At 48.6% G+C, this 26,016-nt stretch overlaps 1 protein-coding gene across 9 annotated transcripts in view; it reads right to left on the bottom strand.

The window, feature by feature from the left end:
* GRAMD2A (GRAM domain containing 2A) overlaps positions 1 to 25,406 on the bottom strand; it is a 33,302-nt gene extending 7,896 nt beyond the window's left edge. For 3 of the 9 annotated variants that reach the window (XM_042988475.1, XM_042988476.1, XM_042988477.1), the window contains exons 1-2: positions 993 to 1,064; positions 158 to 270 (exon numbers count right to left, since the gene is read on the bottom strand). Coding sequence is in view for 8 of the 9 variants with exons in the window: in XM_042988476.1 (XP_042844410.1) it covers positions 158 to 183 (26 nt within the window). In the remaining variant the exon portion in view is untranslated. Of the gene's footprint in view, positions 1 to 157; positions 271 to 992; positions 1,086 to 1,181; positions 1,324 to 5,768; positions 5,892 to 10,619; positions 10,659 to 15,856; positions 15,936 to 25,316 lie in introns of those variants that run through there. The other 6 variants (XM_042988468.1, XM_042988469.1, XM_042988471.1 and 3 more) reach the window with 5 other exon arrangements.
* Positions 25,407 to 26,016: the final 610 nt, after the last annotated feature.

Below are 26,016 nucleotides of genomic sequence, written 5' to 3'. Positions count from 1 at the left end.
AGGTGCTTTGGAGCCTCCCACCCCCAAGTGTCAAAAACCCTCTCCCACTTCTCTGGCCAAAGGATAAGCAGAGGAGAAGACCCAGGGATAAATGAGTAGGAGACACAAGGATGGGGACCAGCTTGGGGAGTGGGTGAGGTGGAGATGTCAGACTCACAGCTCCGGGGCCTGGCTATGGGCCATGATCCCAGCAGGAATGCCCTTCTGGAAGCCTCCTCCTGGCAGCCTGGAGCTCAGCAGACTCACCTGACCTGATGGAGGCTACCAAGGCTGAGGGAGAGGGGTGGTGCTGGAACGCAAACCTTTGCCCTGGCCAGGTTGGCCTGAGGACAGGTGGGCAGGGAGGAGGCTGGTAACCTGAGAAGCCTAGACTCTGCTAGGTCCCTGTGTGCTGGGACAGTCCCGGGAATGGGAGGAAGGGGCCGGGAGCAGCCTGTGCCCAAACTAACACCTGACGCAAGGTCCCCTTTCTAACTTTTCTTTAACCCTTTTGTCCCTTTTTTTATTTTTTTAAAGTTTTTAAATTTACATTCCCGTTAGTGAGCACAGTGTACTATTAGCTTCAGGTGTACAATACAGTGATTCAGCACTTCCATACATCCCCCCGTGCTCATCACAACTGCGCTCCTTAATCCCCATCACCTATTTCTCCCATCCCCCCAGCCCCCTCTCCTCTGGTAACAAACTGATGTTTGTTCTCTGTAGTTAAGGATTGGTGTCTTGGTTTGCCTCTCTCTTTCTCGGTCTCTCTCTTTTCTTTCCCCCCTTGTTCGTTTGTTTTGTTTCTTAAATTCCACATATGAGTGAAATCATATGGTATTTGTCTTTCTCTGACTGACTTATTTTGCTTAGCGTAATACACCCTAGCTCCATCTATGTCATTGCAAATGGCAAGATTTCATTATTTTATATTTGCTCTGGTCTCTGAGGTTCTCCTGAGGGCTTCCCACCCCTAATCGGTATGTATATCTGACCAGTGGAAAGGGCCTCACCTGGAGTTCAGGGGTGCCTGAACCCTGGCTAGTTTCTCTGTGCAGGACACAGGGCTCTTCAGAGAAGCTGTCTTTCCATGCATCTGCTGGTTGCTAAGCAGAAACAGGCCTGCATCAGGAAGGGTGGCTCTATGGGGACACCTTTCCCGACCAGCATCACCATCCCCAGGGCAGCTCCTCCACCCCCACCCAAGACCAGCCCTGCTGTTCAGGGTGAGACTGAAGCTGTCAGAGTCCAGAGGCAGCAGCTCAGGCAGGAGTCCTGTGCTCCCTGACAGAAGGGACAATCTCACACGCCATCCTTCCTGGAAGCCTGCAGATCAGTTTATTCCTGGGCGGGAAGGAAAATCAGCCTGCCTTAGTGGAGCACCAGGAGGTTAAGCCCTAGGCCCCACCCCTGAGAAAGCACATCCGGATGAAGGACTCTAAGACTTGCTCATGGCTGAAACCATAGTGCCTGAGGTGCCAGGGCAGCATTACCATAAGCTCTCAGCGCAATCCTAGGATGCTAAGGAAAGGATGCTGAGCACAGGAGGCCTTAGCAGAGCTGAGGATCTGGGGCCACTAATGGTGTGGGAGGGGCTCTAGTCAACCCACAGGTGACCGTGGGCTGGGAGGGGAGGAGCATCCCCACACCATGAAGTGGCTTTGGTGGCCTTCAGACAATCAGGACACCTTGGCCCTGAGAGCCATACTGTCTCAAAAATGTGCCAGAGAGAGGGCCCTGGAGGGAGGAGACACCATCTCCCTGGGCAAGTGGGGCTCTCCAGTGGCTTTTGAATTCATGCCTCTACTAAACAGCTCCAAAGTATAGGGTTTCCCCCTTCCTGCCCCTCCAACACACAGGCTAGGAATCAATAAAGCCTGAGCATTCAAACTAGCCCCCAACTCAATGGGCCCAGAAGCTGACAGGAAGAGAAGGTGGCCAAGAAGCGGGGCCAAGGCAGGGCATCATGGTGGTCACAAACAGGAAACAAGGTTCTGGGCAGATAAGGAGCTGGAACCCGAGGCCTGCAAATACCAACCCTTGGTCCTTCTCAGTTTTGTTGTGGGTGCAAGTCAAAGTTCTCTTCTTCAAGAACAGAGTTGGCCGAGATCTGCCAAAGACCCTCAGAGTCATTTAGTCTGACCCCCTAATATACTGTGTAAAGAGTAGGAAACTGACCCCTGCCAAGGGACAGGCTGTACCTAGTATCACACAGTGAAGAGCCGGGTAACCTCACCCACAAAATCAGCCCATCCACAGCCATGTGGCCTGGTGATTTCTGCCTCTGCCCTTAGTCTTCTGGAGAATTTTGGTAAATACACATCAACATATGTTTCCTGAATCTTGCAAAGTGACAAGTTTTGCTAGTGATTTGACCCTGTTGACTCCCAAAGTTAATTTCTATATTTATTTGGTCCCCTCATTTCATATTTCAAGAGGGTTCCCCCCCTTTTGACTTTTGTTCCTCTCATTACAGAAAATGTGAGAAAAACAAAATATGATGATCAAAATCACCAAGAAGCAAATGACCTTAAAACATCACCCAAAGAAAAGATTTATGCATAAATATAGAATTCATGTAAGTAGAAGTATACATTATAATATGTATGTTCTACTTTTGTTGCTTAACATGATTTCATGAGAAATTCCCCATGTCACTGTCCATGGCTGAGACAGAGTCTCAGAAGTGTGATTAGTGGGTGGAGAATGCTCATTTCCTGGGCTCTTTAGACTCACTCCCAAAGTGCTTCCATATGTTCTACTGGTGACCACAGCCATCAGCACTACATGAGGGTACCGGCTTACCTACATCTGGGCTACATCCACTGCCTATTATCTTTTTCTCACTTTTGCAAGTTTGATACATGGAAGTATGCTATTTTCTATTTCTGCTTCCTGATAGGTTCAACAATATTTCCCATATATACACATTAACCACCAGAATTTCATCTGTGAATTGTCTGTGAGGGTCTTTACGTTTTTCTTATTGATTTGTATTAAATTTTTTTGAGAATATTAATCCTTAATTTCTCATTTTTGCAAACATCTCCCCCAGTTTGTCATTTGCCTTTTAGTTTTGTCTGTGGTACTATTCAGTTTTTGTGTGGCAAATTCCATCTAGGTCTTCTATCTCTTGATTCCTCACTTGGTTTGAGTGCTTTGGTTGGAGAGGCCCCTGAGGTAGAGACTGTACAAGTCAAGCCACTGAGTCCTTGGGGAGCTTAGACCCTGCAGCTTGTGAGCATACTGGGCCACAAGGAAAGAGAAGGAAATGGGGCCCGCTCTAAGGAGCACACTCTAACCTGGAGGCCCAGGGATAGAGTGAAACCCCAGGAAGGACTTTGGCCATGGTCACAGAGGCAGGGAGCCTGTCATTCGGGCATTGGGAAGGGTGATTCGAGCTATCAGGGCTGCAGGAGCCCAGAAGGCAGACAGAGTGAGAGTCACAGAAAGGCTCCTAGAGAAAAGGAATCCCGACCCTACCACCTGGGTAAGACTGTCATCCTGCAAAAGTTCCATAATCTAACTTTGCATTCATGATCATTCCTCTGCATGGCTTCTAAACTGAACTCATCCTTAGGTCCAGTGTGTCTTGCTCAGGGACGGGAGCCCGCCCTCGGCCCTCCCCCAACCTAGTGAGGAGCCCCCGCTGCAGACACTCACAACACCCCAATCCTGGCCTCCCTCTTAGCACTTTTCACACTGGGTCAGTGCTGGAACTGCTCATCTCCGGGGGCTCCAAGATGGCAGGGACTCTGCCTCCTCCCTCCCTGAAGGTCACAAGCTGGGTGAAAGGCCAGCATGCAGCAGGCACACGCGATATGTTTGAGGAATGACAGTGTGGGGTCAGTAAGCAAGGCTGGAGGAGAGATGGACCATGAGAAAAACAAAAGAAGGCGGTGCACTCGCTCTCCCCACAACATCTCCAGGAAGAAAAGAACAGTGGTAAAACACAGTCACTGGGGGTGGGGGAAATGACTTTCAAGTATCTTTAAACTTAAAAGCAACTCCTTTATGCATGATGAACAAGATGGTTACGAGCCATCCCACCTGTCCATCTGTTAAGGCCAGTCCCTCCTGGCTGTCCTCATAATGCTCTTGATACAGAGACTCTGCCTGTGGCTGAAATGCATGGTTTGCAAAACCATCAAGTCAGATTTTCTACTAATTAGTCTACAGTATTTAGGTGAGTAAAAATAAAGAAATGGGAGCAAAATCAGATACAAGGGTAGGTCTGGGGCAGAGTGGTCACCACAGAACCAAAAAGTGGGGAGCACCCAAGGACCAACTCGGCCCTGCTGCACAAGGTCAGGAAGGAGGCTTCAAGAGCAGGAAGCTGGAGAATGGGGACCAGCCTGGGTGCCCCCACTCTCCTGGCAGCCTCTGTGTGTTCCCACACAGACCTCCTCAAGCCAGTTGCCCCTACTCTGTGGGTTGTGAACTAACCCCCTTGCCCATCAAGTCCCACTCCTACCTCCACCTGCAGACTGTGGGGTAGTATCAGGGGTCCTCAAAGCCATGTCTGTTTTTTCCATCAGAGCCACAAAAAAATATTCTTGTTATCAAGGGGATGCAGCAGGGGAGGCCCAATATTTTGGACATTAGAGGAGGTAGAAAAGGTTGGGGAACTCCTCAGATGAGTCCCTTTCGCCCTGCTGAGCCCGATCCCGGGGCAGGATGCCTCTCCAGAGGACACAACAGCTGCTTGCCCTACCTGCAAGCCTTCCTTCATTCCCTCTCCAAATACTCACTGAGCTTATCACACCAGGAGCCCAGGGTGCAGCCTGCCACTCGGGGCTGCTGAAAGAGCAGTGGGGGGGAGGGGGGGGGAGCTAGCACCGGGGGTGTCAGCAGAGGAGCCAGGCCAGTCAAGAAAGGTGTGGGGGGGAACACAGAGAGGGTAGGAGAGGGAGAGAGAGACAATAAGGAGGGAACCCAGAGGTCCAAGAGTCGAGCTGCCTCCTGCAGAACCCATGGACCAGGCCTCACGGGACACCTGACATGTGTACACTCTGCTCTGGAAGCTTCCTCCAGGCTCAGAATACACCCACCAGGCAGATACTCCCAAATCGAAATCTCTAAATCTCTAACCTTGACACCTCCTCTCCTCCTGAGCTTCAGCCATCTGGATGTATCCATCAAGGTGAGCTCAGTGTCATCCCCCCAAATCTGCTTCCTTCTGAGCACCCAATATCCCTGAAAGGCTCCTTCCTCCATGGTTACCCAAGGCAGAAGCCTCACCTCCTTCTCCTCCCCACCCCCCACAGCACTCAATCCCCAAAGGCCCAAGAGCCTTCCCCCAGCTGAACCTATGACACCAGGACACCACCTACTCCATTCCTGCTGCACCTGCCAGCCCTGATCACCATCATCCTTTCCCTGATGTTGGCAGCAGCCTCCTCACCATGCCTGGCCCTCCCCCACATCTGCACCACCAGCAGAGCCACCTGGGGCCCAGAACTGATCCTGCCACTCTGCTGCTGACCTTACCTCCCTCATGCCTCCTCAGCTGGCCTTCCTGAGCTTCCTGCTTCCCTTCCCAGCCTCACTCCTGAGGCTCACCTGAGCCCAGCTTCCTTGTTGCCGCAGCCCTCCGCACCTGCACATCCTCCCTACCTGCAATTCCTTCCCATGCTTGTCTACCTGGAGAATTCCACTTATCTTTCAAGTCCCAGTTCAAATGTCACCTCCTCTGTGAAGCCCTCCCTGGTCTCCCCCCTGCAGAGCTGGTCAGTCCTCCTCTGTGGTCCCCTGTCCCCTCTGTCCTGCTGTGCTGTCCCAGCACTTACCACACCAGACTGTCCTTGTCTGTTTACACATCCAGCTGCCCCCAGTGGCCTCTGAGCTCCACCAGGGGTGTGTCTTATACATCTCTGTATCCCCAGCACACAGCAGGCACCCAGTGTTTGCTACTGTGAGGGAAGCAGACAGAGAAAGAGAGATGGTGACACTCCAAGAGGGGAGAGGGGAGGGATAAATCAAGGCAGTAGAAGGGAAAGGCACATAGAATGGAGCAATGGGGGTCACCTGCAGACCGGTCCCTTCCAGGAGCCTTGCCCGTGAAGCAGGCAGTCAGCACTGACCCAGCACTACCAGGCACTCAGTCCATGCTGGCTGACTGATCAAAGGGGGAGCTCGGGTGGGAGGGAGAGACAAAAGAAAAAGGATAAAGTGGCTCAGAAGGGATGCAATGTGGTATTTGGGGAAAGCACAAGCCGGACCCCTCAGGCTTCCACTGCTGTGTTCACTGGACTGGCATGCTCCTGGACTGTCCTGTGCCCACACTCAAGCCTCCCTAGCCCCAGGGGAAACCTCCTTTCAGGCTCCTCCAAGCCTGGCAGGAGCAGCACCCAGGCCATGCTGAAGCAGAAAGCCAGGCTGGGTCTTCAAGGTCACAGGCGGGTCCCCCGGGACAACTTGGGGGAGTCTACCACGTTGACTTCTCATGGACATTTGAGATACTAGAGCATCACGTGGGACCTGCCAGCCCTTCTCAAGGCCGGGCCCAGCAACAGCTCCACCCCTTCAGCAGCTGGCCAGGACGCCGGGCCCCGTAACCTCCAAGAAGAGAGCTCCTCCAAACAAAAAACACACCTTAGCAACACGTTCCTGAAAACACAAACCCACAGACCACAAAGATGGCCCATCTCTACCTTGACCTCTTGCTTAGCACACAGCTCACCGCCTTCGTCATGGAGAAGAGAGACCATCCGGTCAAGTCTAATGTGCAGCCTGTTGAGTACACATTAGCATCACATGTAGAGCTTTTTTTTTTTTTTTAAATGTTTATTTATTTTTGAGACAGAGAGAGACAGAGCATGAATGGGGGAGGGTCAGAGAGAGAGGGAGACACAGAATCTGAAACAGGCTCCAGGCTCTGAGCTGTCAGCACAGAGCCCGACGCGGGGCTCGAACTCACAGACCGCGAGATCATGACCTGAGCTGAAGTCGGACGTTTAACCGACTGAGCCACCCAGGCGCCCCAACATGTAGAGCTTTTTAAGAAAACAAACAAAAAAATGATGCCTGAGCCCTGTCTCAGACCAATTAAATCAGAGTCTCTGGGAGTAGCATGTAGGTAGCTATATATTTTCAACTTCTTATTGAAGTATAGTTTACACATAGAAAAGTATATGTAGGAGAGATGCCTGGGTGGCTAAATGTCTGACTCTTGATTTCGGCTCCGGTCATGATCTCACAGTTTGTGAGATTGAGCCCGATGTCAGGCTCTGGGCTGACAGCTCAGAGCCTGCTTGGGATTCTCTCTCTGTTCCTCCCCTGCTTGCACTCTCTCTCTCTCTCTCTCTCTCTCTCTCTCTCTCTCTCTCACACACACACACACACACACACACACACACACACTAAATCAACTTAAAAAAAAAAAAGAGTACATAAAATAAATGTACAATTCAATGCATTTCACAAATAGAACACACTTGGAAACCAGCCCCCAGAAGCCCCTCCTGCCTCTTTCAGTCTCACCACCACCCCCAACCTGCCACCCACAACCCACAACCCACAAGAATAACCATCACCCTGGTTTCCACAGCACAGGTTGCCTCTGCCTCTTCTTTGTGGACTTTCTATGAACGGAATCATACCATACATACCCTTTTATGTGGCTCCTTTTACTCAGCAATGCATCTGTGGGATTCGTCCACAGTGTTGTGTGTAGCTATTGTGCATTTTCACCAATGTTTAGAATTCCATTACACGGACATACTACAACTTATTTGTTAATTTTACTATAGATGGGCCTCTGGGAAATTTCCAGTTTTTGCCTGTTATGAAAGTGTGGCCAGGAACATTCCAGCACTTGTAGTGTGGACACAAGTATTCATTTCTATGGGCAAACACTTAGGATTTCAATTGCTGGGTCATAAGTTAGGCATATGTTCAGTTTCAGGCTTTTAAAGGATCTCAGGTGATTTTATTAAAAAAAAATTTTTTAATGTTTGTTTATTTTTGAGAGAGAGAGAGAGAGAGGAGACAGCATGAGTGGGGGAGGGGCAGAGAGAGAAGGAGACACAGAATCTGAAGTAGGCTCCAGGCTCAGCACAGAGCCTGATGTGGGGCTTGAACCCACAAACTGTGAGATCATGAGCTAAGCTGAAGTTGGACACTTAACTGTATGAGCCACTCAGGCGCCCCTCAGGTGATTTTAAACATGCAGCCAGTGTTAAGAAACTGCTGTGCATGAATCCTGCCCCCACTTCTCTCCTTTTTTTGTGGCTCAGAGGGAGAAGCATGGCTCCTGGAATTCAGGGCCAACCCTCTTGCCTGGGCTCTGGATCTAGGGCCCTGACCCTCCTATGCCTTCACCCTGCCCCTCTAAAGTTCCAGGAACACCCTTGGCAAGACAGGAATCACATTGTTAATAGAGATTTCCTTCATCTGTTAAGGTCACAGAGCACATTTACTAGCTCGTGCCAAGGAAGTAAGAGCAGCTTTCCGTGCGGCAGAGGCTGGCTCTGTGTCCTTCCCGAAAGCCTCCCTACGTCCTCCCAGGGCCACAGTCCTGACACACAGCCCAGAAACCAGTTGAAAAGAGCTCTGCCGAAAGGAAACTGGAATAATGTCAATAGAGTCAGGCTTATCATCAGTACTCCAAAACTTGAAGATAGGGCGTCTGGATGGCTCAGTCGGTTAAGCAGCCGACGACTCTTGATTTCGGTTCAGGTCATGATCTCACGGTGGGTTTGTGAGTTTGAGCCCGGAGTCAGGCTCTGCTCTCACAGTGTGGAGCCTGCTTCATATCCTCTGTCTCCCTCTCTCTGCCCCTCCCCCACTCACATTCTTTCTCTCTCTCTCTTTCTCTCTCTCAAAAATAAATAAATGTTGAAAAAATTATTTTTAAAAAATAAATAAAACTTGGGGCACATAGGTGGCTCAGTTGGTCGAGCATCCAACTCTTGATTTCGGCTCAGGTCACGATCTTGTGGTTCATGAGTTTGAGCCCTGCATCAGACTCTACGCTGATGGTGAGGAGCCTGCTTGGGATTCTGTCTCTCCCTCTCTCTCTGTTGCTCCCGAGTTCATGCCCTCTCTCTCTCTCTCACTCAAAACAAATAAATAAATTTTAAAAATAAATAAAATGAAGATAAAAGGTAATCTTTTGCAAAAAATAATTCTGTTATTTTTACACAGAAGCTGCCTCTCACTTTATTTTCTAAGCAAATATTCCTTATGTAGGACCACTGCTTTGCTGTCTCTGCTGACAAGAAATGGGGAAAGAATCCTGTGTAAGGGGGTGGCGTTCAGTGAATTGGGGGCCACACACTGGGTCCCAATCCAGCTGTCCCACTCAGCAGCCCTGGCCAAGGACTCAGGAGGGACGGGCACCCAGCGCAGGCACAGACCCTGCCTCCCACGGGCAGGTCTGAGAACACCTGGGTCAGCAATGTGCTTAGTTCCCTTTTACTCACTGTGGCAGCTTTGAAATGAAAGGGGATGTGGAGGGCCAGGCATCCTGCTTCCCAAGATGCCACAGTCTGTACCAAATGACCCTGGCTGCCACCAGCAGAACCATGGTGTGCTCTAGACCCACACAAAGCCATCTGTAAGCTGACCAGCAGCCTCTTTGGAGGAAAAGATGAACTTTGGCCCATACGATTCCATTTCTAATGGATCCCAATGGGGACATAAGAGATGGGAGGTGTGCAGCCAGAGGCAGTAAACAGGCAGGAGGGAGGTATACTGCAGGGACCCTGGAGCAGAACCTCCGGGTGCCCCTGGAGCTGGGTCTAGAACAAGGGAAGAGGGAGCAGAGAGCAGAGACCAGCAGGGGTGCATGGGCTGGGAGAGAGCAAAGAAGGTCTGCCCCCCTTTCAGCCCATTAATTTTCACTTCTGCAGCCAGTGCGCCAGCACTGCCTCTCCTGAAGCTTCTCCAGTAGACAGGGAAAAGGGGAGACTGAAGGGGGTCTCTTGGGCTGAGATGGCCATGCAGGGGCCCCTCTGAGAAGTAGGATTCCCTAGACCAGAAACCTTCCCACCCTCCCACCCCTCTCCAAGCCTTTATCTTCTCTGCTCAAAGAACCAAACAAACTGGGAGAGCTAGTTGTTCAGGAGGAGATATGAGCTAGCATAGCCCTCTGGGGGTGGCTGCATCCAGCCTGAACAAGGACCCCTTTGAGCTCTGGTGCCTACAAGAACTCCTACCTACAGGGATCTCAGAACCCTCTGGGCCCTCCACCCAGTGGGAGCTGGGAGGGCCGAGAGCAAGGCTGGCTCTATCTCCCACTCTTGGCAGCCAAGATGCTGCCCACTGCCCAGGTCTCTCTGTGGAGCCCAGAGCTAGTTAGCCAAGCCCTAATTAGAGGTTAAATTGTTAAAGGGCTCCAATCCCACTCTCCCCTGCTCCTAGAACTCTCCCCCATGGTGTGGGCTCTCCCAGCACACCAGAAAGGCCCAGGTCCTTACAGGGATGGAATTCAGGATCAAAGTGCTCAGGCTGACTCCTCTTGGGCATTCAGGAGGAGTGCTAATGAGCTGCCCTCCCAGCTCTGCCTGGGTCCTGCTTAGCTAACCTGCTCCTGCCCAAGATGGAGACCCTCTCTCTCTCATCCCCCAACACTTCCCTGAAGCCTAGCCAGCTGGTAGGCTGGGAGAGCAGACCCCTCCCACCTTGTCTCTACTCACCGTCTGCTCAGATATCTTCACTGTTGTATCGCCTGTTTATGTGGTTGTCTCCCCACTAGACTATCTTTCTTATTCATCTCTCACCCTGGGGCCACACACAGCTTCAGGCATACAGTAAGTGCTCAATATCTGTGTACTGAATAAACAAACACTCCCTGCTGAAAAGCTCCTTTGTGTAGTTTGTTCAGCCACACTGGGACCTTGGAACATAAACACAAGAGCTGGAGTGAGAGCAAGTCACTTGAGTTTGCTTCTGGCTGCCCTTGACCTCCTAGGTGGCCTCCAGTCCCCTTCCTCTGGGTCTGCTCCCTTATAAAATGGGGAAAATCCCCTTGTTGACCTGAAAATCTTCAGGGCTGCTGTGGGGATCTGAGAGGTCACGGCCTAGCCCCAAGGAGGGGACCGGTCCTCACAGCCTTGTCCACTGAGCCTCCAACCCCCTGCCAGCCCCACTAAGAGCTCTGCATCCCGTCATGTCCCTTGAAGGATGTCGAGAGGTGTAGCTGCAGAGACGGTGCGCTGCCAGGCCCCAAACTGCACCCTGAAGCTCCACACATGTTCTGCATGACTGAATCTTTTCCTTGGGACTTCAGCCAGAGAGCCTCCATGGGCAGGGCCCTCTTTGCACCTGTGCCACACCCAATAACTGCTCCCACCCGGGGGGGGGGGGGCTGGGGAGAGGGGGTTGGGGGCAGTGCTGGAGGCTCTCTCACAACTCAGGCCCAACCCTGTTCAGCATCCCTCCCCCACCCTCCTTCCACCAAGGCTTTGAGGCCAGGAGTTGCTGCCCCCTTCCTGGCCAGAGCTCAAAGGCCTACAGAGTAAGAACAGTCACCAGGGAGACATATGGGACAAACAGCTAAAACACGGAAGCTTTGCTCCTGGGGATGTCCAGGATTTCTCATGAAACCCAGGCCACCATGGAGCAAGCAGCTGGTTCTGCAGAGAGTAATCTGCCTGTATCTGGCCTCATCCCATAGTGCCCACTGCTACAGCAGCATCTGTTTGAGCTGGCATCCCTGGACCTGGTCACAGACCACTTTTTCTGGGCCAGCCAGTTAGGGCCTGGCCATTTGCAGACAAGAAGCTGGTCATTCAGGTCTAAAAACAGACTTGCATTCATTAAGAAACAGAGCACCCCTGTGCTCCTGGTGGCCACCCTCCGCCGGGCTTGCTGTGGGAGGGCCCACAGGCAGCCTCAGCTGCTCAGACGCCCCCACTCAAGGCTGCCAGGGGGCGTGGCTATCCTTGGGACAAGTCTGCTCTGTCCATCCATGGATGCCATCCAACGCACCCCATTCCAACCATCCTCACAGCCACCTCAGAATCCCTCTGGCTTTGTGCATCCTCCAGGCTCTTCTCAGGACACAGGCAGGTTTGAAGGAGACTTAGGGTCCTGAAAGAGCCTGGGTTTGGGGGCAGGAAGACAGAGAGGCAGGCCTAGAAGTACCTCCCACTGTTGAGGGGCCTTGGAGAAGACACACTCTATCTCTGGACCTAGTTACTCTCTACAAAGGGGCGATAAAGCCTCACCCCAGGAAGGCAAGCAAATGTTGTCTGAGGGAAAAACAAAGCAGAGCCAGGAACTGGGTGAACTGCAAATGGCCACTGACCCTTCTGTGATCAGAAGAACCCCTATCCTAGGAGAGGCTGGCAGGATAACAGTCCTCAAAGGCCACCAGCCTCTCTGCCTCACTCCTACAAACATCAATTAAATGTCTGCTATTCGCTCAGTTCTGTGTAAGTGCTGTGTATACTAAGAGGGATAAGGCAAGCTACTATCCCCAAAATGCCTGGTGGGAGAGGCAGACATGAAGCAAATATTTACATAAATCAATACATAATTATAACTGTGTAATATATGCTATAAAAGGAGGGCACAGCGTCCTAAGAGGACCTCTATCAGGGAGTCCAGACTCAATTGTGGAAAACAGGGAAGATTTCCCTAAGAAGCAGTAGCATTTTGAGCTGATAGCCAAAATGAGAGAGTGACAGAGGGGTCATTGTAGAGGGTTTATGATGGATGTGCAAAGGCCCTGAGGCCAGAGGTGTGTAACATGTATGAGGAACATAAACAGAGCCTTTGTGTCTGGAGGGTGGAAGTACTGAAGTGATGAGCAATGAAGCTGGAGAGGGTGGCAGGGCTAGATCATGCAGGGTCCTGTGGACCCCAGTAAGGGTTTCTATTATTTTCTTAAAAGCAACAGGGAATCAATAAAGGGATTTAAATGGGGAAATACACAATCAACTTTGTATCTTAAACAATCACTCTGAGGGGCACCTGGCTGGATAAGTCAGAAGAACACGTGACTGTTGATCTCAGGGTGGTGAGTCTGAGCCCCACGTAGGGTGCAGAGATTACTTAAATTAAAAAAAAAAGTCACTCTGACACACAGATTTGCTTCAAAGTAACCCAAAGGAGGTGGGAAAGGGGGAGTAGAGGTGAATATTGATGAAAGAGGGGCAATCTTCTGTTGATGGGTATTGTAGCTGGGTGATGGATACATGGGTACCCACCCTGCAATCTCTCCTCTTTTGTATATGTTGAAAATTTTCCGTGGAGACAAATCAGCTAGCAGACTGTATTCCAGCAGAGAGATGATGTCTCAGACTTGGTGGCAGTGGTGATGGAGGGCCAGGGATGGATTCAGGATATATATTTCCGAATAAAAATCAACCTGACTTGGTGATCCATTGGATATGGGGTATAAGGGAAAAAGTGCCAAATATTACTGTAGATTTCTGGCTTAAGCAAGTAGAATACTACTCTGCCTTGCTAAGATGAAACAGGGAAAAACATATTGTAAAAAGAGCATATTTGAAGGAAACAATCATGAGTTCAGTCTTGAAGATGTGTGAGAAACATTTAAGTGAAGATGTCAAGCTATACGTGAGTAAGGAGCTCAGGAGAAAGGTCAAGACTAAAGGGATAAATTCCTGAGTTATCGGCCCATGAATGAATACAAGATCCCCCAGGGAAAGTGGATACACAAAGAAGAGAATCAACAAGGGTGCCAAAACCAAGTCAATAGGAGAAAAATTAGTCTCTTCAACAAACGGTGCTGGGACAACTGGATATTCACATGCAAAAGAATTAACATGGACCCGTATTGCACAGCATATATAAAAATAAGCTCAAAAATGTTAGAGCTAACACAGACTTTTAATGTCTCCCTCTCTCTCTGCCCCTCCCCCACTTGCACTCTGTGTTTCTCTCTCAAAAATAAATTAAAACATTAAAAAAAAAAAAGGAAACAAGTGTAAATCTTTGTGTTCTTTGATTAGGCAACCTTTTCCTAAGATATAACACAGAAAGCAGAAGACAGAAGAAAAGATAAATTGAGCCTCACCAAAACTGCAAAATTTTGTGCAGCTAATGATACAAAGAAAGTGAAGACAACCCACAGAATAGGAGAAAACATTTGCAGGTCATGTATCTGATAAGTGACTAATATCCAGAAAATTAAATAACTCCTACAATCTTGAAAATATTATACTAAGTGACATAAGCCAGTTACCAAAGACAAAACTATATGATTCCACTTACATGAAGTATCTAGAGTATCGAAATCAAAGAAACAGGAAGCGGAATGGTGGTTGCCAGGGGCTGGAGAGAGGGGAAGATGGAGAGGTATTTAATGGGTATCTCAGTTTTGCAAGATGAAAAAGTTCTGGAGACTGGTTGCACAACAATATGAATATGCGTAACACCTACTGAACTGCACAAATGCATTTACAAACGGTTAAGATGGTAAATCTTATGTGCTTTTCTTGACCACAATTAAAATAAATTTTTTAAAAAAGAACTCTTAAAACTGAACAATAAAGACAAATAACCCAACTAAAAATGGGCAAATATTTGAATAAACATTTTTCCAAAGGTGATGTCAAATGACGAAAAAGTACACGAAAAGATGCTCAACATCCTTAGCCATCAGGGAAATGCAAAATCAAGACCACAATTAGATACCACCTCACACACACTAGGAGATCATAGTCGATATTAGATGTTGGTGAGGATGTGGAGAAATCGGAACCCTCATATGTTGCTGGTGGGAATGTGAAATGGAACAGCGGCTTTGGAAAACAGTTTGGTGGTTCCTCAAATGGTTAACCACAGAGTTACTATAGCACTCCCAGGTATACACCCTGAGAGAACTGAAAACATGTCCACACAAAATCTCATACAAGAATGCTCACAGCATTATGATAATTAGCCAAAAGATAGAAACAACCCAAATACCCATCAACTGATGAACAGATAAACTGTGGCAGAGCCACACAATGGAATATTATGGAGCCATAAAAAGGAGTGAAGTATCGATACAAGCTGCAATCTGAATGAACCTTGAAAACATTCTGCTAAGTGAAAGAAGCCGGTTACAAAAGTCCACGTACTGTTATGAGTCCATGTACGGGAAATGTCGAGAACTGACAAATCCATAGAAACAGAAAGTAGATTAGTGGTTGCCAAGGTGCCGGGGGAAGGGGAAATGGGAAGTGACTAATGTGCACAGGGTTTCTTTTTGGGGTGATGAGACTGTTCTGGAATTAGACAGTGGTGATGGCTGCACAACTTGGTGAACACATTAAAAGCCACTGAATTGTACACTTTAAAAGCATGAATTTTATGGCATGGGAATTGCATCTCAAGGAGGGGGAGAGGGAGGAGATAAATCTGGGATCTGAAGAAGCACAACACTTAAAGACTGTGTGGAAGAGAGTGTCCCCGGGAGGAGGAGACTAGGAGAGAGTGAGCCAAGAGGTAGAAAGAAAGCCAGGGATGGAGGCTGTCAGTGGAGGCCGCAGGAGTGTTGTTTCAAAAGGAGGAATGGGAATCTGTGAAGTTTGCTGAGAGGCAAGGAGGAGGAAGAGTGAAGGCAGTCACTTCAGCAGCCGAGGACAAGATAGGTAACTCCAGCCAGGGACAATCTTGGCGGGGTAGGGGGGGTATGAATCCAGACTCGGGTGCTAAAGGCCTGCTCCTCCTTCCTCCCTCCCTCCCAGGGTGGTGACTGCATCCTAGGGATGTAGCGTGAGGACAGGCCTGTGACTACAAGTGAGGATGTTGTTCCGCACAGGTCAGATCCCGCCTTCCCACCAGTGAAAGACGGCAGAGACGCTGGAGGAGGGGAGGAGAAGGGATTGCACATCCCCCATCCTGGTGCCCTGGGGGGAGGGGGGCTGCCGTGGCCCGCAACCTTCCTCCCGGGTCCACCCCTCCCCAGCACCCTCACCTGCTGCTGCTCCACCCCAGGCGAGAACCACTGGTCCATTACGGCGCCTGCCTCAGCAAGAGCTGAGAGGCCCAGGGTCACCCGGCGCCGCGGGAGGGCAGCCACACCCAGAATTCCAGCCCCGCACTTCGCGCCAGCTCCCCACGGCGGCGGCCTGGCGCCAGAGACCCCGCCTGCCGGCCAGACCCAACTTTTGAGGGAGCTGATGGGCCCTTGGGCGTAAGAGCAAACGCTTACACCGACCGGGGGGCGCTGCCGGGAGTGCAGCCGCTGCGCCGGCACCTCCTGGCCTCCCTGTCAAAGGATCCAGCGGCCCACCCGAGATCCCCCTCTTGGGTCGGTGACCGCGACGAAACTCGGCCGCTGGCCTGGATTTGGGACGCTCCGAAGCGGGGTCTGGCTGGTGCCCCGCTGCCGGCTCTGAACAACTCGGCTGTGCTGCCGCTAAGTGGGATTCCTGAGCGATGACCTAGTCTTAAGGAGCTTGCTGGGTCCTGGGACCTCTTCCTCTAGGGAGAACTTCAGATTGTCTAACTGGTGGAAACCCCCTAGGAATGCCTGCTCTCGCCCCTATTATTCAACAGTGTTCTGGAGGTCCTAGCCATTGCACAAAGGCAAGAAAACATAAGAAAAGGTTTGGACACTAAAAAGAATTTAATTTTTATTTAATTTTTTTTTATTTTTTAAATAAACTCTCCCTCCGCCCAACGTGGGGCTGAACTCACCATCTGGAAATCAAGACTTTCATGCTCCACCCACTTGGCCAGCCAGTCGCCCCCCCTCAAAAAGAGAGAATTTTTATTTGAAAGATGGTAAGATAAACTGTCTTGAGGACATGTAATCAACTGAAAAAAAAAAAAAAAAAAAACATAAGAAAGTGGCCCAGATATTCTTATACTTGGGGGCTGGACCAGGCAGAGCTGTGGTGGGAATAGACACATACTGAACTCTTATGGAGTTTATTATTCTATCCATTATTACAGGATGAACATAAAAGTCAATCATTTCTCTGTAGACCTACTATAGATAGATAGATAGATAGATAGATAGATAGATAGATAGATAGATATAATAAAATACCCAAGAATAGGGGCACCTGGGTGGCTCAGTCGGTTGACTGTCCAACTTTGGCTCAGGTCATGATCTCCCAGTTCGTGGGTTCGAGCCCTGCATCAGGCTCTGTGCTGACCGCTTGCTCAGAGCCTGGAGCCTGCTTCAGATCCTGTGTCTCCTTCTCTCTCTGCCCCTCCCCCGCTCATGCTTTGTCTCACTGTTTCTCAAAAATAAATAAATGTAACAACAACAACAAAAAAACCCAAGGGGCGCCTGGGTGGCTCAGTCGGTTGAGCGTCCGACTTCGGCTCAGGTTATGATCTTATGGTTCGTGAGTTCAAGCCCCTCATTGGGCTCTGTGCTGACAGCTCTGAGCCTGGAGCCTGCTTCCGATTCTGGGTCTCCCACTCTCTCTCTCTGCCCTCTCCCGCTCATGCTGTCTCTCTCTGTCTCTCAAAAATAAACATTAAAAAAAAAACCCCAAGAATAAACTTTTATTTATTTTTTAATCTTTATTTATTTTTGAGACAGAGACAGAGCATGAACAGGGGAATGGCAGAGAGGAAAGAGGGGGACACAGAATCCAAAGCTCCAGGCTCTGAGCTGTCAGCATAGAGCCCGAAGTGGGGCTCGAACCCACTGACCACAAGATCATGACCTGAGCTGAAGTCTGATGCTTAACTGACTAAGCCACCCAGGTGCCCCCAAAATAACTTTTAAAATGTAGAAAGTCCAGGAGAAGAAAACAACAAACACTTTTTTTGAATGACGTAAAAGAAGACTTGCACAAAGAAAAAAAAAAAAAAAGAAGACTCGAATAAATGTTCTTGAGTGGGAAGATTCAAAGTTTTAAAGAAGCTAATTTATCTCAAATTTAATGCAAGGGCTTGCCTTACCAGATGTCAGAAGAAACTACAAAGCTAGAGCAATCAAAATACCATGCTTTTACTGGCTTAGGAAAGATTAACAGATCCCAACAGAGAGTCCTACCAGGGAGTCCAGAACATGATCTATGGGTATCTAAGGATTTACTACATGATAAAGAAGGTATTTCAAGTAAGTAAGAATGGATTGTCCAATAAATGGTATTGGGGCAATTGGCTATCTTACACAATTCACAAAAATAAATTCCAAGATTAAACATCCAAATATTTTCTACACCGATAAAAGAAAAGGTACATACATTTATAAGTAGATACCCGTCAGACCCATAAACTCCACCTCTAACAATTTACTCTTAGGAAATAACTGGACACAAATTTAAATGTATAAGAATGTTCAATGAAGTGTAGTTAGAGGAAAAAAACAATAGGGCATGAAGAAATTGTGGTTTATTCATGGAATGGAAGGCTATGTGACAATTAAAATGTTTTTTTTTTTAAGTTTATTTATTTATTTTGAGAGAGAAAGTGCAAGCGCACCAGTGGAAGGAGGAGCAGAGAGAGAGAGGGAGAGAGAGAGAGTCCCAGGCAGGCTCGGTGCCGTCACCTTGGAGCCTGACTTGTTGCTTGAACCCACCAACCACGAGGGCATGGCCTGAGCCAAAACCAAGAGTCAGACACTTAACTGACTGAGCTACTACCCAGGCACCCCTTAAAAATGATATTTATCCAGTTATTTATTAACACTTATTTATTGGGGTGCCTGGGAGGCTCAGTCAGTTAAATGTCTGTCTCTTAATTTTGACTCAGGTCATGATCTCAGTTTGTGAGACTGAGCCCCCTGTTGGGCTCTGCGCTGACAGCATGGAACCTGCTTGGGATTCTCTCTTTCCCTCTCTCTCTGCCCCTCCCCCCTCCCCCTCTCTCTCAAAATAAATATACTTTAAAAAACTTACTTATTAGGATCACCTGGGTGGCTCAGTTGGTTGAGTGTCCAACTTCAGCTCAGGTCACGATCTCACAGCTCATGGGTTCAAGTTCCACGTCAGGCCCTGTGCTGACAGCTCAATCCTGGAGCCTGCTTCAGATTCTGTGTCTTCCTCTCTCTCTGCCCCTCCCCCGCTCACACTATCTCGGTCTCTCTCAAAAATAAATAAATGTTAAAAATGAACTTTGCCAAATCCCCACATGTGATAAAACTGCACAAAACTAAACGCACACACACGCACGAGTGCATGTAAAACTGGTGAAATCTGAATAAGGCCAATGGGTTCTGTCAATGTCAATTTTCTGGTTGTGTTATGGTGCTCTTGTTATGCAGGAAGTTACCACTGGAAGAAATTGGTGAAAGGTACATGAGACCATGTGAATCTACAATTATCACCAAGTATAAAGTTCATTTCAGAAGAATAAAGTTTGCACCTTTAAAAGGAAAACAGAGGGGCACCTGGGTGGCTCAGTCGGTTAAGCGTCCGACTTTGGCTCAGGTCATGATCTCGCGATCTGTGGGTTCGAGCCCCACGTCGGGCTCTGTGCTGACAGCTAAGAGCCTGGAGCCTGTTTCAGATTCTGTGTCTCCCTCTTTCTCTGACCCTCCCCTGTTCATGCTCTCTCTCTCTCTCTGTCTCAAAAATAAATAAATGTTTAAAAAAAATTTTTTTAAAAGGAAAACAGACCAAGATTTCTCAAAGCTGGGACTGGATCATCAGAGGTGTGGTCTCAGATTCTCAAAGCTGGAAGCATTGCAGAGAAACTAATTTTTGGTGAGAACCTACTGTGTCTTAGGCCATTACACAGCCTGAGAACATTTGAAGTGGGCCAGATATGACTCTGTTTTATGGATGAAGACAGGGAGGCTCAGAACCAGTAGTAATTCAGCAGTGGAGAAAGGATTTGAATCCAGGTCTTTGGCTCAGCCCCTTCCTATCATTCTATCACAGTGACTACATATCTGGGAATGACTTAAAAGAAAAAAGAAAACTATTCAGTGTTACCCATATCAAGAAACTGGGTATAAGGAAATAAATAGTCCAGTGAGTAAAAAAAAAAGGTGGGGCGCCTGGGTGGCTCAGTTGGTTGAGCATCCGACTTCAGCTCAGGTCGCGATCTCGCAGTCCGTGGGTTCGAGCCCCGCGTCAGGCTCTGGGCTGATGGCTCACAGCCTGGAGCCTGCTTTGGATTCTGTGTCTCCCTCTCTCTCTGCCCCTGCCCCGTTCATGCTCTGTCTCTCTCTGTCTCAAAAATAAATAAATGTTAAAAAAAAATTTAAAAAAAAAAAAAGGTAAAGTTGCAATCAGGCACAAGGAATTTAAAAATGTGTACCTACATGTGAATATCATCCATCAGGCGTGTCATGCAGAAAGTTCTGCTGGAAAGTTCTTTTCAACACCCAAATGGTCCTCATTCTAACAAGTGATCCTTCACCAAGGAACAGACCTTTGTCATCTTAGTTTGGTAAAACTAGATCTCCACTGTAGGTGTGACCAGGGCACAGACTATGCCATGACCACTCCTAACCTCTCTTCTCCTGGGTCTCATATTACAAGACCCATTAGCTGTCCCTACTTGCTACATTCATATGGGGCAAAATGGTTATTTCTAGTCCTCCCAAGTCTTCTTCCATCATTATGGGCCCCAGTGACAGTCTAATGGATCCTGGATTCCAGGCAAGGCTTGCAGGGAGGGTCTGTGAATTCCTGGGGTTTGGGGCAAAATTGTTGTGTCTGAACAAAGGGACATGTTTCTGGAAAGACAGCATTTCACTTTTATTACATTTTTAATGTAGCCTATGATTTTCAAAATGATAGGCAACGTAACTTTAGTTTGATCAGCACCAAAATGTGTTGAAAATATAGACTCTGGGGCATCTGGGTGGCTCAGTTGGTTGAGCGACCAACTCTTGATTTTGGCTCAGGTCATGATCCCAGGGTCATGGGATTGAGCCCCACATCGGGCTCCTCACTGAGCATGAAGTCTGCTTGGGATTCTCTCTCTCTCCCTCTGCCTCTCTCTCTCTCTCTCTCTCTCTCTCTCAAAAAAAAAAAAAAAAAATATATATATATATATATATCTCATATATATTAAGTTTATCTATTTATTTTGAGACAGAGAGAGAGAGAGAGAGAAAATCCCAAGCAGGCCTCACACTATCAGCACAAAACCAGACACGGAGCTCAATCTCACAAATTGTGAGATCATGACCTGAGCCAAAATGAAGAGTCAGTCACTCAGTTCACTGAGCCACCCAGGTGCGCCCCTATAGTTATATTTTTTAAAGGCTTTATCTTTTATAGATACACACTGAAACAGTTGTAGATGAAATAATATCTTAGATTTGCTTCAAAATAATCTAGGAGTGAGAGAGGGGAAAGGTGTATATGAAATAAGGTTGCCCCATAACCTGGTTAATTGTTGAAGCTGGGTGATGGGCGTGTCCCTAATATATATATATATAATATATATAAAATATATATATTATATATATAATATATATTTTATATATATATAAAATATATATTATATATATAATATATATATTATATATATTATATATATTTTTATATATATATTTTATATATATATAATATATATATATTATATATTAACAGCTGTATATATATATATTATATATATATATATATATAATATATATATATAACTATTTTTAAATAGCATTTTGTGTGGCCTGGGTTGGTATGGGCAAGTTTTGAGTAATCCAATTAATGTTAACACATAGTAGAAATATTTAAACTTTTTTCTACAGAAGAGAGAAAAAAAATCTGTATAATTGGTTACAGTTATTTGCTCAGGCATACTACCCACACTGCTGCTCCGACCCTAAGTCAGAGACAAAAGGGATGCCAATGAAATGACATACAGTACGATTTTGACAATTATTTAATATACCATTGATGTGCCATGTCAACCCGTTAGGAGGAAAAGAAATTCATGTTTGATTTAAACTAATTCTTTATGTGCTTCTTAGTTCAGATTAAAAAAGAAATAGTGCCAACCAGAAATTGACATCTGTTAAAAATAATTCACTATGTGGCAAATCATAAGAGACTCTTAAATACAGAGAACAAACTGAGGGTTGATGGAGGGTGGAGGAGAGGGGAAAATGGGTGTTGGGCATTGAGGAGGGCACTTGTTGGGATGAGCACTGGGTATTATATATAAGCCGATTTGACAATAAATTATATCAAAAAACCCCACAAAATACAAAATATAAAATAAAATTAAATTAAAAATTCACTATGTGATTTTCCAGTGGATATTAGGGAACACTGTTTGTTTTGTTTTGTTTTCATTTTATTTCTTTGAGTGAGAGAGAGAGAGAGAGAGAGAGGGAGAGAGAGAGTGAGTGTGTGAGTGGGGAGGAGGAGCAGAAAGAGAGAATCCCAAGCAGGGTCCATGCTCAGCCAGGAGCTCGATGTGGGGCTGGATCCCACAACCCTGGGATCATGACCTGAGCCATGATCTGAGCAGAAACCAAGAGTTGAACGCTCAACTGACTGAGCCACCCAGGTAGCCCACAAGGAAACACTCTTTTAGGACTAGGACTTGAAGAGTATATTAATAACCTCCGTGGGTTATTAATAGGATTTTTTTAGGGTTTATTTATTTATTTATTTATTTATTTATTTAGAGAAAGAGCGAGCATGGGAGAGGCGGAGAGAGAAGGAAAGAGAGAATCCCAAGCAGGATCCTTGCTGTCAGCACAGAGCCCAATGCAGGGTTTCAATCCTACCAACTGTGAGATCATGACCTGAGCCCAAATCAAGAGTTGGCTGCTTAACCGACTGAACCACCCAGGTGCCCTAACCTCCATGGGTTATTAAAATTCCAGTCCTAATTTATGACCAAGCATTTCTAAACCAATAAAAATGTTTAGCTGTGGTAGGGAGAAGGGAGGAAACAGTGTACCCTGTAGAGGCTTATATTCTTAGGGAAAAAAGCCTTCCTTCTGGAATCTGTGCTGTAGCAGGCAGGTACTCCTTGGGGTGTGTGTGGGGGGGGGGGTATGCAGGGAAGGGGGCGTAGTTACTTCTTATCAAATAGGAAGCTCCATTCCCAGGGGCTTCTGCCCTCCCCTCCTCCTTCCTTTCCCATATTAGTAAATACTTGGGGGATTAATCAAAGCTTCAAAGGTTGGTGATAACAGGTGGTGACAGCTTGATGCCCTGCAACCCAGGTGAATAGCAGCACAGTGGCCAAGCCTGACTTCATGCCAAACTTACACTTGGCACCAGAGATGGCTGCAGAATTGTAGGGCTTATTTTCACTTTTTAAGAAAAGAGAAAAGCAAGTTATTTTCTGGTGTCCAAACTCAGACACAGGACAACAAAGTGGAATGCTGTACCATTTTTTATTTCATGGGCTCTTGCGTGTGTGTGTGTGTGTGTGTGTGTGTGTGTGTGTATGTGTGTGTGTGTGTGTGTTTATTAAGTAAGTTCTAAGCCCAACATGGGGCTTAAACTCATGACTGAGATCAAGAGTCACATGCTCCATAGGTAGTCATAGCAAAGAAGAAATTATGTGAAGACATAAAATACCTCCGGAAATTGAGGGGAAATTGAGGTTAATTAGCAGAACCACTGAATGACAGCATAGAGAAGGCCCTCAGGGAGCCTACAGTCCAATCTCCTGACCTTATGATGATAGCAAAGCAGACCCAGAGAAGGGGTCTGACTTTTCCCCAAGTATTAGCAAAATAGGAACAGCGTGAGGCTTAGAACTCACTTCTGATTCCCAGAGCAAGAGTCTTCATGCTGGTCTGATAAATATGGCATTCAGGGGCCAAAGCTACAGCTTAACCAGGTTAAGGATGGGGTGGAGCCACCCAAGTAGGCACTGGGAAGAGCTTCAGGGAGGATGGCTGGCATAAACCCGTCTCAGGTACTGCTGACTTTCAACCTCAGGTTGGTTGTCTTAGGTGGATGAATTGGCACACAGGTCTTTCTGGTCTGCATTAAGCCTTTTGAGGGCTTGCCCAAGTTCAGAAACTTGAAAGTAACCTGCAACATCAAGGCGTGGATCGGGCCCAGGCTGTTGCCTCTAGGGTATTCAGAAATTTCTCCCTAAGGCAAGTCAGGAAGAGCTTGGATTTGGTCCCAACAGAAACTCTCCTGAAGCTCAGTGGCAGCGTCTGTCAGCTTTGCTCCCAGACCTGCCCATTTGCTCCAGAGATGCTCACTGCTTATGTGGCCTTGTTGAACTGTAACCTCAAACCTAAGAGTGTCTGTCAGCATGGACTGGATTCTAGCCACCATAATCAGAGGACTGTGGAGGGAGGTATATTGGCCCCTCACTGCAGGGTGGGAGGGACACCCTCTACTCCACCTCTCCCTGCAACCCCACAAATCTTTGAAAGAAGCTGGACTTCAGAGCCAGCTAGAGGTGTACATGGGACAAAGACATCACAGATTGTCAGGGCGCTCTCTTATTCTCTAGGAACCTGATCCCTGCAGGGATGGGGCACCCTTAAACAATCACGAGGACAGGGGAGACAGCAAAGCAAATAAGGGCAAATTACAGCTGGGTAGAGACGCATCAACCTCTGAAAACAGAGGTTGAAAACAGGACGGAGGGAGCCCCAAAGTATTCAGCCAGTTCCAAAAATCTGTGTGGGGTGGGCACAGGATTCACACATTCACCCTACCTTCCCCATTGCTAGCTGGCCAGCTAGCAGACTGTCCTCCAGAGCTCAGATTGTGGGGCTTGGGACCTGGGCAAGGGCAGGAACTTACAGCTTCATTCACTGCCTCTGTCTTCCCTAAATAATCTCAGCCCACAGCACCCCAAGACCTCCAGGGGCAGAGGCCACAATTCTTGCTGTCACCTGAAACGCCATCCCCAGCCTGCCCAGCCTCCTTGCTCCTTCCCCAGCTCCAAGAACTTTCCTTCCTCCCAAAGCGACTTTGGATCAGATCTCCAGGCTAAGAGACCGGCCCCAGCGCGCCTGGCGCACGGGTGCGGCCGAGTCGTGCTGGGACAGCTCCACGCTGCCGCCTGGGCCGCCTCGGGCCATTACAATTGCAGACCAGGCTGGGAAAGGAGAGAGGCTGACCCCTCCGAGGGCCAGCAGGGAAGCACCAGACTTTGGGTGAGGGGCAGTCAGGACTAGGGAATCGATCTGGCTGGGGAATGAATGAATGAGTAAATGAATGAACGAACACACGAATGAATGAATAGCTATGGTGTCGGAGACGCGGTAAGAGGCGTCCCAAGGAGGGTGCCTTCCACCATCCTGATGCCGCCGGGACTTCGCTCATCCCCCAGGTACGGAGCGCAGACAGCAGGGGCATCTGTCCCCTAGCCAACACCTCGCAGCCCCCCGGAGGCGCCCGGGCCCGCGCAGCGCAGCTCGGGAGCGGAGCCCAAATTCCGGTGGCCGGGAAGTGCCTGCCCCGCGGGAAGGCACCCAGGAGCAGGGGCTCCCCACGGCCGCTTCGCCCCGCGGGGAAGCGTTCCCTCGCGGCGGTCTCCGGAGCCCCGAGCCCAGCCCGCTGGCCGCAGCCCCTTACCTGCCCGCCTCGGCGGCCTCACCCCGGCTCAGAGCGGTCATCGCGGCGCCTCCAGCGAGAGCCGGGGACCGCACGGCCAGATCCGGCGCCTGCCTGCCCGCCTCCGCCCCGAGGGCCCGCCTCCGCCCGCCCATTGGCTGTTGGGCGGGACCGCCCCGCCCATTGGCCGTTACTCCCTCCTGAACGCCGCGAGCTTTGCGCGGATTCTAAGGCTCCCACTTCCCGACCTGCAAGTCTCGGGGGCCAGGCCTTGGTTTGCACCTTCTGCTCCTCAGAGCGCAGGCCTTGGGTCCCCTCCAGGCTCTTCCTTTTCGGCCCTACCCGTCTCGGAGCTCGGTGCCCTCTGCAGCAACCTCCTCCCGACCTCCTCCAAATCCTCCCGACTCTGAGCTCCAGGGCAGGTTTCAGCGTCTCCCCACAGCAGCTAAGGGATAGGAGTAGGGAACGAGGTTATTTTGAACTGTTTGAACCGCATAGTGGGGCAGTCAGGGAGCTTTCATGCTTTTCCCAAAGTTGGGTCCTACGGAGGGACTGAAGATGGCCAGAAATCAAGTGGGGAAGCAAGACAGAGTGGGGCGATGTGACAGTTACCTGGGCCTTGGGAATGGGGCCAAAGCCCTATCCCATCTTACCTGGCCTGCAGCACCCTACCCTCCTCCCACTAGGTAGGGCTTGGTTCTTAGAAGTGGTCTGGAGGGAT

Source organism: Panthera tigris, chromosome B3, assembly GCF_018350195.1.
Source record: "Panthera tigris isolate Pti1 chromosome B3, P.tigris_Pti1_mat1.1, whole genome shotgun sequence".
Classification (NCBI taxonomy): Eukaryota; Metazoa; Chordata; class Mammalia; order Carnivora; family Felidae; genus Panthera; species Panthera tigris.
Note: the sequence above shows the minus strand (reverse complement) of the source record. Positions and strands in the feature narration are given on the sequence as shown.